Source organism: Podarcis liolepis (assembly GCF_965112155.1).
Source record: "Podarcis liolepis genome assembly, chromosome: 17".
Lineage (NCBI taxonomy): Eukaryota > Metazoa > Chordata > Lepidosauria > Squamata > Lacertidae > Podarcis > Podarcis liolepis.
The window spans coordinates 29,694,611-29,713,475 of record NC_139571.1 but is presented as its reverse complement, the minus strand read 5'-3'; the positions used below and the strand labels follow the sequence as shown (position 1 = coordinate 29,713,475).

Sequence of the window (18,865 nt, the reverse complement as noted above, 5' to 3'; positions counted from 1 at the left end):
TGGCCTCCAGTGGTAGAGAGAAGTGTCCCTGGTGTGGGAGCTCTGGTGCAGGCTTCAGCTATGCACCAGTAGATGGACAGCGAAGGACCTTAGCTCAGTAGTAGACTATTCTGGGCACCACTATTTAAAAAGGTTGTTGAGAAGCTGGATCACGTGCAGTGAAGGGCAACCAAGGTTATCAAGGGTCTGGAAACCAAGCCTTATGAGGGACAATTGAAGGAGCTGGGTATGTTTAAAAGGTAAAGGTACCCCTGCCCGTACGGGCCAGTCGTGTCCAACTCTGGGGTTGTGTGCTCATCTCGCTCTAGAGGCCGTGAGCCGGCGCTGTCCGAAGACACTTCCGGGTCACGTGGCCAGCGTGACGAAGCTGCAGCTGGAGAGCCAGCACCAGCGCAGCACACGGAAACGCCGTTTACCTTCCCGCTATAAAGCAGTCCCTATTTATCTACTTGCACTTAAGAGTGCTTTCGAACTGCTAGGTGGGCAGGAGCTGGGACCGAACGATGGGAGCTCACCCCGCCGCGGGGATTCGAACCGCCGACCATACGATCGGCAAGTCCTAGTCACTGTGGTTTTACCCACAGCGCCACCCGCGTCCCGGTATGTTTAGCCTAGAGAAAAGGAGACTGAGAGAAGATATGATAGCCATCTTCAAATATCTCAAGGGCTGCCATATGGAAGAGGGAACAAGCTTGTTTTCTGCTGCTCTGGAGGGTAGGACTCAAACCAATGGCTTCAAGTTACAAGAAAGGAGATTCCGACTCAACATCAGGAAGAACTTTCTGTTTGACAGTGGAACGGTCTCCCTCTGGAGGTTGTGGACTCTCCTTCCTTGGAGGTTTTTAAGCAGAGGTTGGGTGGCTGTCTGTCATGGCTGCATTAGCTGAAATTCCTGCATTGCTGGAGGTTAGACTAGATGGCCCTTGGGGTACCTTCCAACTATACAATGATATGATTCTATTATCTCTTCTTCAAAGGTTGGTTGGATAAGTCATCAGTAGGAACTGAAAATATAATAGCGATGGTGCCTGTCTGATGTGTAATGGGAGGGAGTTCCAAAAGGTAGGTATCACCACACTAAAGTCCCAATTCCTACTTCATATGGAACAGACCTCCTGATGGAGGCCCTCTCTTGCAGAGTGCAATGATCGATTGGTTTAAAAAGGGGTGAGATGACCTTTTTCCAGGGTTCCCTTGGGAGATAGAATGGATGTTAATGCAGCCAGTTTAAATCCATAATATGGATATGGCCAGAAACTACAGAGATATTCATTAAGATTGTCCCAAGGAAGAACCTAAAACCCATCTAAAATCAGAGGAGAAATGCAGGATTTGAGCCTCTGACATACAAAGGGGAGGAGAACACGACTTAATATGTGAGGCACTATAAGGATTTGTGTGGGATGTCTTTCCAAACAAATAGCAGTAAACCTTTAGAGGGCCCCATGCTATCGTATATTTTGATCATGCCACATGAGCTCACTCTAATGATTTGTTTTATTTTCTCTTTTGCTCTTCCCTTATTACACAGTTCCTGTTTCCTCCGCCTTTGAAATGCATTAATTGGTGTGGAAACAATGATGTTCCTTGCACGAAGTAACCCAGCTAATGCCCACATGGGCAATTTGGGGATGATGAATATAATGACTTGCACGTTTTATTGGCAGTGCTAAAGTTCCTTTGTGGTTACCTTCGTCAGGTTTCTCTTCGCTACCCTGCTTCGTTTGTCCTAATGAACATTGTGTGCCATCAATAGAAAAAGGATGGCGCTTTGTAGGCAGTCACAGGCCAGGCCAAATTGCTCTCAGTCAGATCAAATCAGAATACACAGCTTGGCTGGCTGGTGATTCATAAGAAATCCAAATCCAAGCTGCTATGTCCTGGCCCTCAGATGATCGCATTGGCTGTGCAGTGGACTGTTCCTGGACTCTCAGGCAGAGGCATACCTAGGGGTTGGCAAAACAGACCCTGCCAGGGGTGCACAATTGGCAGGTGGGTGTGCAAAAATCACCTGCAGACCCTCTAAGTGTCCCTGTTTTCCAGGGGCAGACCCAGATTTACAGAAGCCATCTGATTTGATCCTAGAATGTCCCACTTTTCCTCAGGACATCTCTGTTTTCATCAGAGAAATGTTGAAGGGAATGGAGTTATGCAAGATATGCAACTATACAACCTTTAGAAGACATCTGAAGACGGCCCTGTATAGGGACGTTTTAATGTTTAATGTTTTATTATGTTTTTAGATATGTTGGAAACCGTCCAGAGTGGCTACAGCAACCCAGTCAGATGGGTGGGGTACAAATAGTGAAATTATTATTATTATTATTATTATTATTATTATTATTATTATTATTATTATTGAATAGGACATCCCTATTTTCATTGAAGAAATGTTGGAGGGTATGAAACTATGCAGTGTACAATGTACGGTATATGTGTGTTGCAATGTGCCACCATTATCACGGCAAGATCAAACATGGAATAAGTTTTTCATCCTTCTCTCACCTTGGCCTGAACAAAGACATTGGATTCTTATCTCATTATACATGACAAAGCCATTTCTCACCTTCTCACCCCTTGCTTTTTCCTGTAAAACCTATTGCAGTCGTTAAGAGTCGTCAACAGGCTCATCTCAGCTATCTGCCAATCACCCATTCCCACCACCCTTCTGAGTAATACCCCTCCCCACCTTCTCACTATATAGAAGGATCTGGCAACTTCTGTTTCAGTGTATCTGAAGAAGTGTGCTTGCACACGAAAGCTCATACCAAGAACTAACTTAGTTGGTCTTTAAGGTGCTACTGGAAGGAATTTTTTTGTTTTGACTTGGCAAAGGCTGTTTGAGTTTTTATTTATTTATTTTTCGCCCTTCCTCTTCACCTTGCCCTCACTCTGGACATTTTGAATACTTGGATCACATAAAATTTAGTAACTTCTGACAGTCATATTGTGTTAAAGTGGGTTTTTTCTTGCCATCGGGGCTGATCCAGCTCCTTGCCTAGGGTGCGAAGGACCCTAGGTCTCCCTCTCTGCTCACAGGCAGACCTGACTCAAATAGATGTACACTTTGTGTGCAGCTCTTCCCCTGTGTGATTCAGCTACCACAAACCAGCCGTTCTCATAGAGTATGAGAAGAGTGTGCTGGACCAACACCATATGATGTGGCAATGAAGCTCATAAATTAACTATATGTTGCATTACTTTCAGATCCATTTATCATTATTTTGATTGTTCATTTGCACTTTGTCGGTTCATCATTGTAGACCATCTTGAAAAGTTATTTTCAGTTGTACCCAACCAGATTGCAAAATGCCCACTCCAGAGAGACCCACCTAGAGCCTACCTAAATATATTTTGAGTGCTAGGAAACCCATTTTCCTTTCATTTTCCTAGGGCTTTCAAAATATAAAAAGAACAACCACAACTTTGTTTTACTGGGGTTTGGTCATGGTTGTTTTAACTCTTTGGAATGTATCCTTTTAGTTTGCTGTATTTGACTGATCATTGGTCTGATGTTGGACTCTCAAGATCTCTGTTTTGGAATGGTTGTCCTGGTGTTAGCTTTGTTTTATTTGCTGCTTTATTGAGTCATGCTTTTTTGGAAATGTGATTTGTAATCTGTTTTGTTGTGTATGCTGCCCAAAGAATCATTCTTATTGGCTGGCTGATAAATGGAACCAATGCATGAATAAATGGTATATTGCAGAAAGGCAAGGAACAATGTCAATAACATTAAATGTCACCATGTATATATCAACAATGTGAATCATATTCTGTGTCGCATGAGCAGAAGCCAATCTCATGGACCTGGTATTTCCCTTCTCTTCTACCCCCCACCCCAATAAAGTCTCTTCAGATAGCAGAAAGTGGCCTGCTAAACATTGTGGACTGTGTCTGGTGGAACTACAGTGGGGGAGGCAATTGCTCAGAATAGCAGATGAAGTGGTAGACTGAGATTGTACCACTTCAGATTGCAGGTGTGAAGTCATATTTTGAATACTTAGGAGGGCGGGCATGAAAGCACCAATGAGCTTCCAGGCACAATTCAAAGTGGTGTTTTTGGCCTTTGAAGTCCTAATCAGCTTCACCCCAGAATACATCAGGGAATGCCTTCTCCTGTCTGAAACAACCAATGCATGGAAGTCATCATACAGGGCCTTGATCTAAGTTTCAGCATTGGTAGATCTTAGGCTGGCCCACAAAATGGGTGAGACCCCTTGGTGGTCTTGATTAGGGAACTGCCTCCCAAGAGAGATTCAGCACATCAGGTTGTTTTGTCATTTTAAAAAATTCAGCTAAATCCATATTGTTCTTGTGATGTGAGCATTACAAGAAAGGTGCATTTTATTCCAGGTGTGAGGTCTTTTATTGGAGCCTGCTGCTGGTTTTGGGGGGGGATTTGTAATTGTTATTGATGGTGTTTACGTTCCAAATTGATTTTCTTATATTATATGGATTCAATTTTATGTTTTTTAATTGGGGTTTGGCTGCCCTGGGAGGTTTCTAAGCATATGGCAGGACTGCTGATACATTGGAATGAATAAATTTATGAACGAATGATATGTTGAGAGGTTGCTCTGTACTCAGGGATCAGTTCCAATGTTTATAAGATGTGAGATATGAAGCAAGATTGGAAATAACAAGTGAGATCAAGCCAGCTGCAAAAGCAATCAGGAAAACAATAACAGCAGCTGTGTAGGAAAATACTATATTTTATTTTCTGAGAATCGCCTTCACAAACCTCTAATCGACTAATAAAATCACTATATTGACACCCTTATAACACACATATATTTCCATAGAAATATATACTTAGCTAAACAATCACCCACAACATTATGCCATTGGAAAAATCCAAGAAACAAACATTGCATACAGGTCCACATTTACTAATATCTCAAAAATGAGATGGGCATGCAAATGACACAAAAATGATTTCACATTTTTCTTTTAAAACAACTCTTAATATGACAGATTTTAAAGATAACCTAGAACAATCTATTGCCTTTTAAACTGTTGCTGGTGTTTTTGTTTGTTATTACAGAGGTACCTCAGGTTACATACACTTCAGGTTACATACGCTTCAGGTTACAGACTCCACTAACCCAGAAATAGTACCTCGGGTTAAGAACTCTGCTTCAGGATGAGAACAGAAATCGTGCTCTGTGGCGCAGCGGCAGCAGGAGGCCCCATTAGCTAAAGTGGTGCTTCAGGTTAAGAACAGTTTCAGGTTAAGTACGGACCTCCGGAACGAATTAAGTACTTAACCCGAGGTACCACTGTATGGTGTGTATCTTTGTGTTTTTATATTGTAAACCGCTCTGTGAACTTTGGGTGAAGGACGATATAGACTACTACTACTACTACTACTACTACTACTAATAATAATAATAATAATAATACCACTAATCCAGCATCTTTTTTCTCACAGTGGCTAAGCCTCCATGCAGGACCTGAACAGCAACTGATATCCTTTGACTTTGGAATCAGAGCTAGCAGTCATTGGTAGCCTTATGCCCCAAGAACTTGTCTAAACGTCTTTTAAAACCATCAAAATTGTGGCCAACACTACATCTTTGGGGCGCGCGAATTGCATAGTTTAACTGTGTGCTGTGTCAAGAAATATTTTATTTTGTCCATCCTAAACCTTCCAACATTCAGCTTCATTGGATGGTCCCAACAGAGAGGGAGGGAGAAGGAGAGAGAGAGAGACTTTAACTCTAACCTCTTTCTCCATACCCTGCACAATTTCAGAAATTTTTAGCATGTCTTAAACACTTCTTCTCTAAAATGCTAGTCATGGTTCCGTGGCATCATTTTCAATATCAGAGGCACATTTTCAGCAGCACTGGATCTAGGGCAGTGTGGGCAGTTCCATTACACAGGATCTGAGCCAAGGAGAAGATCTTTAACTGAGAAGATCCATTTGGGGCCACCAAAATTTGGCCCCACACAGGGTACCATACAGCGAAAGATTACTGAAGTCTGCCCCTGTTTCCAGAAATACTACTGTAGGTGCTGGCGCTCTTATTTACTGTGGTACCTCTGTATGCGAACGGGATCTGTTCCGGAGCCCTGTTCGCATCCTGAGCAGAACGCAACCCGCGTCTGCACATGCGCAGGTCATGATTCGCCACTTCTGTGCATGCGCGTGACGTCATTTTGAGCGTCTGCGCATGCGCGAGCGGCAAAACCCAGAAGTAACCTGTTCCATTACTTCTAGGTCACCGCGGAGCACAACCTGCAAACGCTCAACCTGAAGCTACTTTAACCCGAGGTATGACTGTACTTACTTTATATTCCACCTTCCCTCCAAGGCACTCAATGTGACATAAGCGGTTCTCTCTTCTCCATTTTATCCTCACAACAACCCTGTAACGTAGGTTGGGCCAAGAGACAGTGAGTTGCCTAAGGTCACCAAATGAGCTTTGCAGCCAAGGGGGGACCAGACCACTGCTTTCCCAGGTACTCTAACCTAGTAAGGTAAAGGTAAAGGGACCCCTGACCATTCGGTCCAGTCATGACCAACTCTGGGGTTGTGGCACTCATCTCGCTTTATTGGCCGAGGGAGCCAGTGTACAGCTTCCGGGTCATGTGGCCAGCATGACTAAGCTGCTTCTGGTGAACCAGAGCAACGCACAGAAATGCTGTTTACCTTCCCGCCAGAGCAGTACCTATTTATCTACTTGCACTTTGACGTGCTTTCGAACTGCTATTTCAACCAGTGGCCTCTTTCTTTCTTTCTTTCTTTCTTTCTTTCTTTCTTTCTTTCTTTCTTTCTTTCTTTCCTTCCTTCCTTCCTTCCTTCCTTCCTTCCTTCCTTCCTTCCTTCCCTCTCTCTTCTGATGCCCTCTTGTGTCTCTGCCTCCCAAAGGCTTGCACAGTTGTTTGTTGCAGCAACCCTGGCTATAAGTTCTGCAGGTGAATGGTGCCTCTGGGGCTGATCAAAGCTGCTTCTCAATTCTCTGAGGGGCAGTGTGAGGAGGCATCTCTCTTTGTGGTGCGCGGGGGGGGGGTGCGCTCAGAGACCAGGGGAAGAAGCTGCAGCTGCCTAAAGGACTCCCAAGGAGAGGGGAGAGGAGGCTGAGGGAACCCTCCACAAGGGAGTGTGTTTGAAAAAGGGTGAGAGGCTGCCAGCTCTGCAGGCAAGGGGTGACATAACTGGGCTTCTGAGCCCCACAGGGGTGCCACAGAAAGAATGCAGTTGGCCAAGTGAGCCATAGACTTGAAAAGGTTGAAAACCTCTTCTCTAACCACTACACCACAGGGGCTCTCACTGGATCTTCTCACTGGGAAGCTCTTGTGCTCATGCTCAGTTGGTTAGAGCATGGTGCTATTAACACTAAGGTCATAGCACAGCTGTAATTTCCTGGGTCCCTTCCAACTCTCATGATCCCATGTGCTTCGCACAGCCAACCAGTGCGACAACAGAATTCTAGACTTGATAAGTCTTCAGTCTGATCTTCAGTTAGGTCTATTTTTATATTCGTTTGATGGGTGGATTTTCCCCACCTCGTCTTTTTATGGAGGGAACAGTGCACCTGTTGATTTTCTGCCTGCCATGCAGCTGTTAGATAGAGTGGGGAGTGCAACCCATAGCTGGAGGGTATGATTGCTGTATCTCAGTAGAATGATTCCTGCATTGCATTCCTGCATTGGAAGGATCTAGATGACCCTCGTGGTCTCTTCCAACTCTACAAATCTATCTATCATCTATCTATCTAAGCATCTGCTTTCCATGCAATTCCCTGGTTCATTGCTCTGTGTGAAATCCTGGAGAGCCACTACCAACCAGTGCAGGGAACACTGGGTTAGACGTTCCAGGAAATTATTTGGGAAATAGGGGTGTGCCCCATCCTTCTTGGTGATTTCCAGCTCTCTTCTAGCTCATCAAATATTAGACAATCTGTGACGATGGGGAGAGGAGGAGGGGGGAAGCAGCCTTCTAAACTATGGCTCCGATGACGCCAAGGCGTTCTTTCCTCTAAACCCTGGAGCTGTGGGCGCTTCCCAGCACCCGGGCTGGGTTGACTACAATCCCCAACATCCCTCGCGGGGAGCTTGTCCCGCTTGGGGCGCTACCTGCTCGCCTCCCCCAAAGCCGTCTTCGGCAGCCAGTCAGCCAGTCGGTGGGAGTTTAGCGCAGCCAAGCGACCGACTGGAGCCACTTCGGACAAGCGGAGAGCGGCGAGAGCGGCTGCCTCTGGCTTCAGCCTCCGCGCCGGGCAACTTTGGTCTCCTCTTCGCAAGAGCCTCCAAAGCGGGAAGGGGAAGCGCATTGGAGAGGGGGAAAGAGAGGGAAGAAGAAGCAGAAGAGGAGGAAGAAGAGACAAGGGAGGAAAGGAAGGAAGGAAGGAGGGAAGGAGGGAGGAAGGAGTGGAGTGGAGAAAAGAAGGAGAAGCAAAGTGACCGAAGGGAGATGAGGCAGATCTGGAGGCTGGGATCCCGAGTCTGCTTCCCTCCGTGGCGATCTGGAGATCTGGCTTCCCCGCTTGTTCCCTCCTAGCAGACGCAAGCCATGGCGCCAGAAGGGATCGCCCCGAAGGGCTGCGGCGATCCGCCCGGGATGGAGTGGCTCTCGCGACTCCCCTGCTAAGCCCTGGGGCGCGTCGTCGGGTTGGGTGGAAGGCGCGAGGAGGAGGACGAGAGCGGCCAGCGGAAGGTCTCCCTTTCGAGGCGGGGATCCGAAGCCTCCGCCGACGGGAGGCGGCGGCTGCCCGTCGGTGTTCTCCCCGCCCTGGCTGATGTGGACTTTAGGAGCCCGCAAGGCGCCCGGAGCGACTGGCGAGCCGTCCGAGTTGTATGGCTGGCGGAAGGCGAGGGGCTGGGAGAGGAGCGCCTAGCGTCGCAGGAGGAGGAGGAGGCGGCGGCTGAGGTGCCAAGCCAGCGGGGGAGAAGGGGGCTTCTCCTTGCGCGCAGGGCACCGGGCTCTTCTCCCGTGATGTGGAGACTGAGCGTGTGGTGGCTCCTGAGCAGGGTGTGCCTTTTGCTGCTGCCGCCCTGCGCCCTGGTGCTGGCCAGGGTGCCCGTTTCCTCCTGCCACCCGCAGCCCTGCCAAATCCTCAAGCGGATCGGGCACACGGTGAGGATCGGCGCGGCGCACCTGCAGCCCTGGGCTGCCACTTCCCCCGCCGGCGCAGACGCCTGGGGACCAGGACCGCACCATGGCATTGCTCTCGGAAGAGAAGGAGGGCGAGAGGCGGCAGCCGGACCCCAAGCCGAGCCGCAGGCGCCTAGGGCGGCCGAGTGGAAGGGGTCCGGAGGGTCTCCAGGGAGGTGGCGAGCGGCAACCGGCTTGAGGAGCAGGGCACACTTGGGCAACGGGAGTGGCGACGAGGGTCTCCCTCCGCTGCTGCCCCGGGAGGCGCTGCTGTCGGCGGTGGAGACCCTCAACCGTGTCAAGGGGCTTCTGCCTTACAACCTGTCCCTGGAGGTCGTGATGGCCATCGAAGCGGGGCTGGGTGATCTACCTCTCTTCCCCTTCTCCTCGCCCAGCGCCTCGTGGAGCAACGACCCGGTCTCCTTCCTGCAAAGCATCTGCCACACGGTCGTGGTGCAAGGGGTCTCGGCCATCCTCGCCTTCCCGCAGAGCAGAAGCGAGATGCTGGAGATGGACTTCGTCGCCACCGCGCTGCACATCCCCGTGATCAGCATCGTGCTCAACGAGTTCCCTAGAAAGAGCCTGGTAGGTGCGGGTGGAGGGTTTGTGGGGTGGGGGGCGTTGGGGTGGGGAGAGAGAAAGGGATGCCTGGGGTCTCGCCTCTGTGAGCGTACCGGGGAAAGTGATGAAGGGGAGGGGAGGAGGGGAAATGGCCCGGAGCCACTATACATATTTAAGAGCTTCCGAAAGGGGAAGGGGAAGGGGGGCGGTTCCAATGGAAGTTCTGCTTCAGTTTGCGAATTTCAGCACAACGGACAGTTTGATATTTCAGCACCACGGACAGCGCACCTGGTAACTACAGTACAGTACTGCTTTATGTAGAGACGGTCCCAACACTTCCGCGTTCAAAAAAATAACGCTACAACAAAACCGTCTTTCATCAAAGAGCGCTCACTAGCGCGTGAGCGTTTGCTATTCTGGGTTTCTTGTCTTCCTTCTCCGTTTTCTTCCCACTGAGAGAGTAGCTCCACTTGGCAAAGGCGCTTGGGATCAGGCCGGCAGATGTTCCCCACCTGGTTCCACGTTTTTGTAATTCATGCTAAATGAACTTTTAATTCACTCATAAGCTTCTGCCTAGAGACTTTGCTTGTTCTCAGAGATGAATCCAGATGGATACCCACCAAATCTAAGCACCCAGGCGCAGAGAGAGATCCGTTTTGTTTTAACTTTACCCTGAACATCTGTGCGTTATAGAGAGAGACTTGTGTGGTTTTAAAGCTCATGAAGCTGTTAAACAACTCAACGTTCTCAGTGGTGACTACTCCACTTCTTTCAGATCATTTAATGCTTGAGTAGATGCATTCTTCAGTCTCATTCTTATTCTCTCTCATTCTTGCAAACATATGCATGCTGCAGATAAATACACACATTTATCCCTGAAGAACACCCACACACCCACACATACACACAAACCCAGAGGTGGGTGAGATGAACAGTCATATTTGAGATGCTAAACTATTATTTTTTTATTTATATACACTTTTCAACATTCAAGGCACTACGTAAGTCTAACTTAGGTAAGCAACTTCAAGGCATCTTTTTATCCACCCCCCGCCAGCCTCCCTCTCTCTCCCCCATCCCTTGATTTATGTAACATCATGTTCTTGCATTTATATCTCACCTTTCCTCTGAGGAGCTCAGTGGCATACACACTTAATCACCTCCTCATTTTATCCTCACAACACCCCAATGAGGTAGGTTAGGTTGAGAGGCACTGATTGACCAAAGGTTAACCTATGAGCTTCATGGCTGAGTGGGGATTTGATCACTGGTCTCCCAGGTCCTAGGCCACTAAGCCAGGCCTTTGGATCTTTTGGGCATTTTGGCTGGCATTGCCCAATCATGGATTTTGGAGAAATTCCCATGTTACTTTGCTTCCTATTTAAGATCAGAGGTCAGGGATGTGACTCATCTGTCTTAAGTCCATGGAAAGGTGATGAATGTTGGCACCATCTTCTTTCACTCTGTGACAACTTACATTTTCCTCTTCATTTAGCTCACTGCAGGTAATAGTCTTGCATCTAAAAAGGCAATTCAGAGAGTGATGAAGCTGTTGTGGGTTTTTCTTCTTCTATCTAGATAGAGAACCAGGGCATACAGACACCATACCAATATTATAATATAATATAATATAATATAATATAATATAATATAATATAATAATCTTTATTGTGGTCCAACACAATATGGATTCAGAATAAAATACAGATTCATACAGACGACCCCCCCAGGGAAGGGAGACCGAAGCGTTATTTGTTTAGTCATGGGTATGTTGATCTTTGATTTGTATGACTGCTGAAAGAAACTTTGCCATGGCCACTGTGATATCACTGGACTTGTCGTCCAAAAGATATTTGATATAGTAGGCTTCAGACTGACCCGGCCAATTTGCCAACAGTGGTTTAATCAATAGTTCCCTAGCTTGATCATATTGTCCACTATGCAATAAAATATGCCTCATGCAGTCGACGTCCTGAGGGCATACACAGATATTTTGATAAGGGATACCTCTCCATCTGCCATTTAACACTTCTGATGGAAATACATTTAATCTGGCTTTGGTGAAAAGACGCTCATATGTTGCCATACCAATACAACCCTCTATGTATCTACTCAGGCATACTCCCAGTCAAGTGTGTATAGTATTGTAGCCTGAGAAAGCAATCCTATACTTATTTACTTGGGAAGTGAGCCCCATTTAACTTTGCAAGTAAGACATACTTGCAAAGTAAACATGTATAGAATTTGGATGCAGGTAATTAAAATGGCCTGGGGCAGTGTGTGTGTGTGTGTGTGTGTGTGTGTGAGAGAGAGAGAGAGAGAGAGAGAGAGAGAGTTTCCACTATGGTTTAGGAGTGTGAGACCTCTGTAACCCACTCTCTGCAATTGTAAGCCCTCTGCAAGCTCTCTTCCCACGTGATGTTCACCGTCTTTACCATTTTTGAAATGCCATCAATTGTTTTAACTTTGACTTCAGCATGACAAAGCTATAGCCCAAGAATCTGCTGCTGGGTGGTTCTCAACAAAGGCATTTTAAAGGAGGGACAGTGCACTTAAGCAGAATTTGTACTATTGACGAGACTACAGCTTGAGTTCCAGGAAATGGAATGGAGCTCACTGGTACTCATGCATTGTAGCTTTCAGTTCCTCCCCTTCTATTTGCCGTCCCAGGTAGAGGCATCATAATCTTTACCAGGTTGCTATACCTTCTAGGCTTTAATGTCTCTGCAAGATGGGTTGCATTCAGCTTGATAGGTTATAAGTTGTGAAAGCCTGCTGCTACCTGTATAAACATCTCATCAATACAGTACTGTTAAATGAATGTTTTGGAACTGAACTAAGCGACAGATAGAGATAGGATGTTACTTGGAAGGTGGAAGGGAAAATGGAAGGTGTTCTTTGAGTAAGACTGATTAGGTGCATTTCCCCTCTAAGTCATATTGAGTATTGACCCAGGATGTGTGGAGGGGCTTTTCTTGCAGAGTGGAGGAGAGACCTCAGGCCCTCCAGATGTGGCTGAACTACAGCTCCCATACTCCATAAGCACTGGCTATGTTGGCTCAGGCTGATGAGAGTTGGAGTCCATTACCTGGACAGATGTGCGCTCACCCTTGCTGCAGAGTCTGAATTAGTTACCTGGAACCCTTGGCTCTGCCGTTTAATTGATGCAGTGTTTCTTATTTGCTCCTGCTCTCTGCTTGTGACACATTGTGGTCCATCTCATGTCAAATTGTTTTGAAATAGACCCAGAGGGGAAGCAGTTCCCACTTGTCAGAAGTCTGCCATTTTGTGATGCTTAGCTGATGGTCTTGGGCCAGCTCTGGTCTTGAGTTCCACATGAGGCCCAGGATAACGCAAACATGTAATACCATTGACCGTATTTAACACAGCACCTGTTAGAAGTTATACCTGTAGAAGTCAGTTCCTGGGTTTTGTCTCTTTGTCAATTGCTATTCAGTGGAACCCAGAATGGGGCTGTACAGATTGGGGAAAGCTTAATTCTCAATTATGTCCACTGAGATATTATGGACAAAGTTAGTGAGCTTCAATTCTTGGGCACAGATAATGTGGTAAAAACTGTCCCCATGTCTTTTTGAAAGAAATGAATTTATATTGTATTCATTTAATTGTAGCACTGCTGTTTTCTGTATATTTCCACCAAGTGTCAGAAATAACATGATGAGACTGTGCCACTTTAGACAGCTGCTGTAAGTGATCAATTTTTTTTATGCCACCTCCCCGTAAAACATTCCCTGCGTGCATATGAGGGAATGGACTGTGCTAAATTTCATCCTCTCTCTACTGTGCCAGTGTTCTAAAACATGGGACCTTTGACTCACCAGATGTGTCTGGACTACAGTTCCCATCATCCCTGGCAATTGGCCTTGCTGACTGGGGCTAATGGGAGTTGGAGTCCAACAACATCTGGAGGGCCATGAGTTTCCCATCCTTACTTTATACAAGCAATTAACTGGATTTCCCATTGGCAGCTGCACCACTGAAAAATGTCTATTTATTTGTTGGGTATATTTACTTCCTGCTTTTCAGCCATCAGGTCATCAACATAGTTTAAGATGCAATTTTAACTTATTTCACTGCACCCTTACCTACGGAGGCATGGTTCTAAAGCAACCCATCTTTTGTTCCTGTGCAGCCCATTAAAGAAAACTCACACCATTACCCTCTTAGTGCCAAAGGATGATGTCCTAACATGGTTGCTTTTCTCCAAAATCGTCAACACACTTTAGCTGACTCCTTGGGTTCTTGTCCTCCAGGACTACAGAGCAACTTAATATCCCAGAAGAAGAGTCAGTGGTACTGCTATGAACTTATAAAGCTATTAAAATAGGCCTGCAGTTGTTGAATAATAAAAGTTATTGTGCTGTAAGGATTTTTCTACTCCTAATGGCGCATTTATAACCTAGAAAAATGCATTCACATTCATAAAGTACAGCATAATTTGCATTGAAATTGTCCACACTGCTTCTCTCACAAGGCTGGTGCTTAATTTGCTCCCTCTTGAGTCTTCCAGGTCATCCCTCTATTTGCTACTTTCTGTCCATATATCATCCAGGGGCAGAGCATCACTTGACATGTGCTCTGCACTGTACCACTCAGAGCAAGGCATCAAGGAGCTGGAACTATGATTAGGAACTTAGGAACTGAGCTGCTTTCTGGCCCTTCCTATCTTGAATCAAGCAGTCAGGTTGCTTGTTAATGGACACAGAAGTGGACTCTGAAAAAAGAGTTGCGACCTTCCTCTGCAAATGGGGTGATTTGAGGACATAAACCACACTGCTGAGTTAGGCTGGGGAGCAAGAACAGAACCATAATATAAGGGACTGCCTTACAGAGTTGTGCTAATGAGACGTTTCACTGAGCACTGCCTACCCTGACTTGCTACAGCTATCTACAGCAGGTTTCCCAATGTTTTGGCTGCAGGACCACATTCCTTTCTGAGCAACCTTTAGAGGACCACATTTCAGTGGTGGGCAAGGCGAGAGGCACAAGTGGGAGGGGCTAAGTAGGGTAGTTTCTACACCTACTCATACATCCCTCTGCACCCGCCATCTAGATAAGCAAAAGGCATGGTCAGAGTTTAAGGACACATTACACTCAGGGTGCTCATAACGGTCACTGAGGGTCAAGGAGCCTGGTCAACCACAGGGCAGGCACACACATGGCAGGCACAGGACACAATTAGCTCTTCATTAACAGAAAATAATAACACTATGGTTCACCTTACTCTAGCTGAGAGGTTGCTGAAACTGGCCACTACAGTGGTACCTCGGGTTACAAACACCTCAGGTTACAAACACTTCGGGTTACAGACTCCGCTATCCCAGAAGTAGCACCTCGGGTTAATAACTTTACCTCAGGATGAGAACAGAAATCGTGTGCTGGCTGCATGGCAGCAGCGGGAGACTCCGTTAGCTAAAGTGGCACCTCAGGTTAAGAACGGCTTCAGGTTAAGAACAGACCTCCAGAACGAATTAAGTTCATAACCAGAGGTACCACTGTAGTTCCACCCTTCTTCCTCTAGTCTTTCTGTTTGGATCCCTCCCAAGAAGACAAAGGTTGCATCTAGTGGCGAGCTCCTTCTCTGGGCCTGTTGCTCAGCAATGTGCAGGGCTCTGCTTGATCAGGGTCTCAGAGGGGGAGGCAAGTCAGCAGGACTGAGACTGTCCTGCTGGTGGGTAGCGGGGCCACTCTCTGACTCCTCTCTATCTGAGTCTGCACTCAGACTGTGACTCTCAGCCTCTCACCCTGTTCTGGAAGACCCTCCTCCTGACCCCTCTTAATTGCTCACACCTCCTGTTTCTAGCACCTCCCAGCTTGTCCCTTCTGCTGACTGCTCTTCAGTGTCCCACTACTAGGATCCATCAGTCATCTTCTGTGTTGTCCCTGGGGGGCTTGTGGGTGGGTGGCTCCCCCCACCCTTCCTCATCCTGCCAGTTCCTGAAACATGGCCTGGGGAGAGTTTCAAGGACCAGATGGAGAGACTTGGAGGGCCATATTTGGCCCACAATCCTGAGGTTCTCCACCTCTGTTTGATAGTGTTAAAAGGATATATTTCCAAGCTGTGCTATCTGAGCTGCTTTTCAATTATACATGCCAGGGAATAAGCCTAGGAATGGGGTCCCCCATGATGCTTGACTGCAGATCCTATCATCTCTGACTATTGGCCATGTTGGCTGGAGCTGATAGGAGTTTGGAATCCAGCAGATTTGAAGGTTAGTCACCTGTGACTTAAGTTGATGCTTAACAAGGTTGACCCTCATCACCCTGATTGTTTGTGCTCTCCATTGAGCCATTACCACAGACAGTTAATCTCTATGCTGATGATGCATTATTTGTCAAACATCCTGATTTTTTTTGGAAATGTCATGAGTTTGATCGATGAATTTAGCAAGCTGTTGAGGTATGAAATTAATTTAACAAAATCAGAAAGGGTGGAATTCAATGTTAACAAAACATATGATAAAGTGCCCAGGAAAAAAATTCTCCTATAAGCTATTTTGGGTGTGTGAATGTATAAAGATATAAAATAAATAGATGATAGATAGATAGATAGATAGATAGATAGATAGATAGATAGATAGATAGAGATAGATAGATGATAGATGATAGATGATAGATGATAGATGATAGATGATAGATGATAGATGATAGATGATAGATAGATAGATAGATAGATAGATAGATAGATAGAGATAGACAGATAGATAGATGTAGACAAAAACTGGCTAAATATAATCATGATAATTTAAGGACAGAGGTCAAGAAAGAATTAGAGTGATGGTCTCAAATAAAAACTCCATGCTTGGAGAAGTTAGCAACAGTTAAGAAGATTATACTCCTCCATTTTTAATTCTTTTCTGAAATCTCCCACTCCATATAGTGATTAATTTATTTCAACAATTTGTATTCTGCTTAATGACAGTCATCCCTGAGCAGTGTACAAGGGACCCAATACAATAAGACTGAAAATGAGCTCAAACCTAGAAAATCAGAATTCAGTTTGAAAACCTGCTAGAATGGGGGGGGGGGGAGAGCCTTCAGTAAGAGCTAGAAGTTCAACAGGGGGAGTGGGCCTATCTGACCTCAGCTGGAAGGAAGTTCAACAAAACTGGGCTCACAATACTGAATGAAGCATGGTTTCTGATGGATATGAGTCGTGCATCTGAGTCATTAACAGTAACTTCCTTGAAGACCTCAGAGTTGCAAGGGATCAGGTAGTCCTTGAGCTATCCTAGTCCCAAGTCATCACAGGCCTTGTAAATTAATCCAAGTGTCTTGAACCTGACCTAGTAGCGTATAGGCAGTCAACATAAGGTTTTAAGCACCAGAATTTAGTGCTAGTGACACTCTGTCCCCATCAACTGTCCAGATGGGGATGTGTCTGCAGAAGCTTGTAAAATCTAGTTGGAACATTGCATTGTTCTTCACCTCTCCAGCCAATATGAGGCTTACAAATTAGCTTGGCCGGGGGTGGATGGGGAGAGAGAGACTGTCAATAGAAACAACAAAAATGTTGAATCAGGTCACTGCATCATATTAAAAGGCAAGCAGATCAGCACAGATAAACAGCATCTCCTAACAATTCAGCCTCAGCAAGTGGTATTTCCAAAGCTGTGTACACGCTAACCTGTTAATAGCACATAATGCAGTTTCCCCCTCTCAATCGAGAATTGTTCATGCTTGTCCTCAACATGCTGTTTTCAATCTAGATTAATTATCGATCCTGCCATTCACAAGGATAGGTGTGGTTACTTGTAAAGCTTTTAAAAACCCTCTCTGGGATTAGATTATCTGTAACTCTTCCTCCCTACACATGCCCCAGGTGAATGAAGAAGTAGCATTTGTGATTTTGGTACAGCATCACTGGGCATGTATGAATACAACCCCCATTGCCATGAGCTTTATTTTTGGAATAAACCAGTTTCTCAGTAAGTGCTTTGCAGGGACGAACTATAAGTAATTGATCTAGATTGTGTGTGGGCTACGTAGAAAGAAAAAAAATACTCTGTCTCCATTGATTCCGGAATAAAATGGGTATGCAGCCAAAATCTCTGCAGTTAACTGGTGAGGATTACATTTCAATTAATGAGATGCATCGTCCCACCTCTTCCAGGAATTTATTCACAAACTTCTCAGCTGCTGCAGGCCTTGCTCTTATCTGCTCTGGATGATGGGATGATAAGCAGAGTCCAAGTGACAATATCAGACCCTCCAAGTGTCCCTATTTTCCAGGGGAAGTCCTGGATTTAAAGAAGCCATCCTGGTTTCTGATTTGATCCTGAATGTCCTACTTTTCCTTAGGATGTCCGTATATACATTGGAGAAATGTTAGAGGGTATGGAGTTATGTGACCCACAAGCCAAGGAGATAAGTTACTATACAGCCTTTAGAAGACAGCCCTGTATGGGGAAGTTTCTTAATGTTTAATGTCTTAAAATGTTTTTATATGTGTTGGAAGCTCCCCAGAGTGGCTGAGGCAACCCAGTCAGATGGGTAGGCTATAAATAACAAACTGTTGTTGTTGTTGAATAGGTAAAGGTAAAGGGACCCCTGGCAGTTAGGTCCAGTCGCAGATGACTCCGAGGTTGTGCGCTCGTCTCGCTCTATAGGCCGAGGAGCCGGCATTTGTCCGCAGACAGCTTCCGGGTCATGTGGCCAGCATGACTAAGCCACTTCTGGAGAACCAGAGCAGTGCACGTAAATGCCGTTTACCTTCCTGCCAGGATGGTACCTATTTATCTACTTGTACTTGAAGTGCTTTTGAACTGCTAGGTTGGTAGGAGCTGGGACCCAGCAACAGGAGCTCACCCTGTCATGGGGATTCAAACCGCTGATAAGCCCTAGGCTCTGTGGTTTAGACCACAGCACCACCCAAGTCCCACCCAGTCAGATGGGTGGGATATAAATAACAAAATTGTTGTTGCTGCTGTTGTTGTTGAATAGGATGTCCCTATTTTCATTGGAGAAATGTTGAAAGGTATGCAATATCAATAGACTAGAATTGCAGGTATGTGGGAAGCACTTCCCATACAGTGCAGGTACAAGTCCTGAAATGCTTCCTACATTGGTGTAGCTCAGTCTTTCTCCAGCCTTTCAGATTTAGGAGGGACTACAATTCCCATCTGCCCCAGCCAGCATGGCCAAGGGGTAGAGATGATGGGAGTTGTAGTCCAGGATCATCTG

General features: G+C 46.1%; 1 protein-coding gene across 1 annotated transcript in view; it reads left to right on the top strand.

Moving 5' to 3' along the window:
• The first annotated feature begins 5,176 nt into the window (after positions 1-5,176).
• GRIN3A (glutamate ionotropic receptor NMDA type subunit 3A) overlaps positions 5,177-18,865 on the top strand; it is a 104,965-nt gene continuing 91,276 nt past the window's right edge. The window contains exon 1 of the mRNA XM_083481386.1: positions 5,177-9,685. Coding sequence (XP_083337512.1) covers positions 8,942-9,685 — 744 coding nt within the window. The 5' untranslated portion in view covers positions 5,177-8,941. The remainder of the gene's footprint in view (positions 9,686-18,865) is intronic.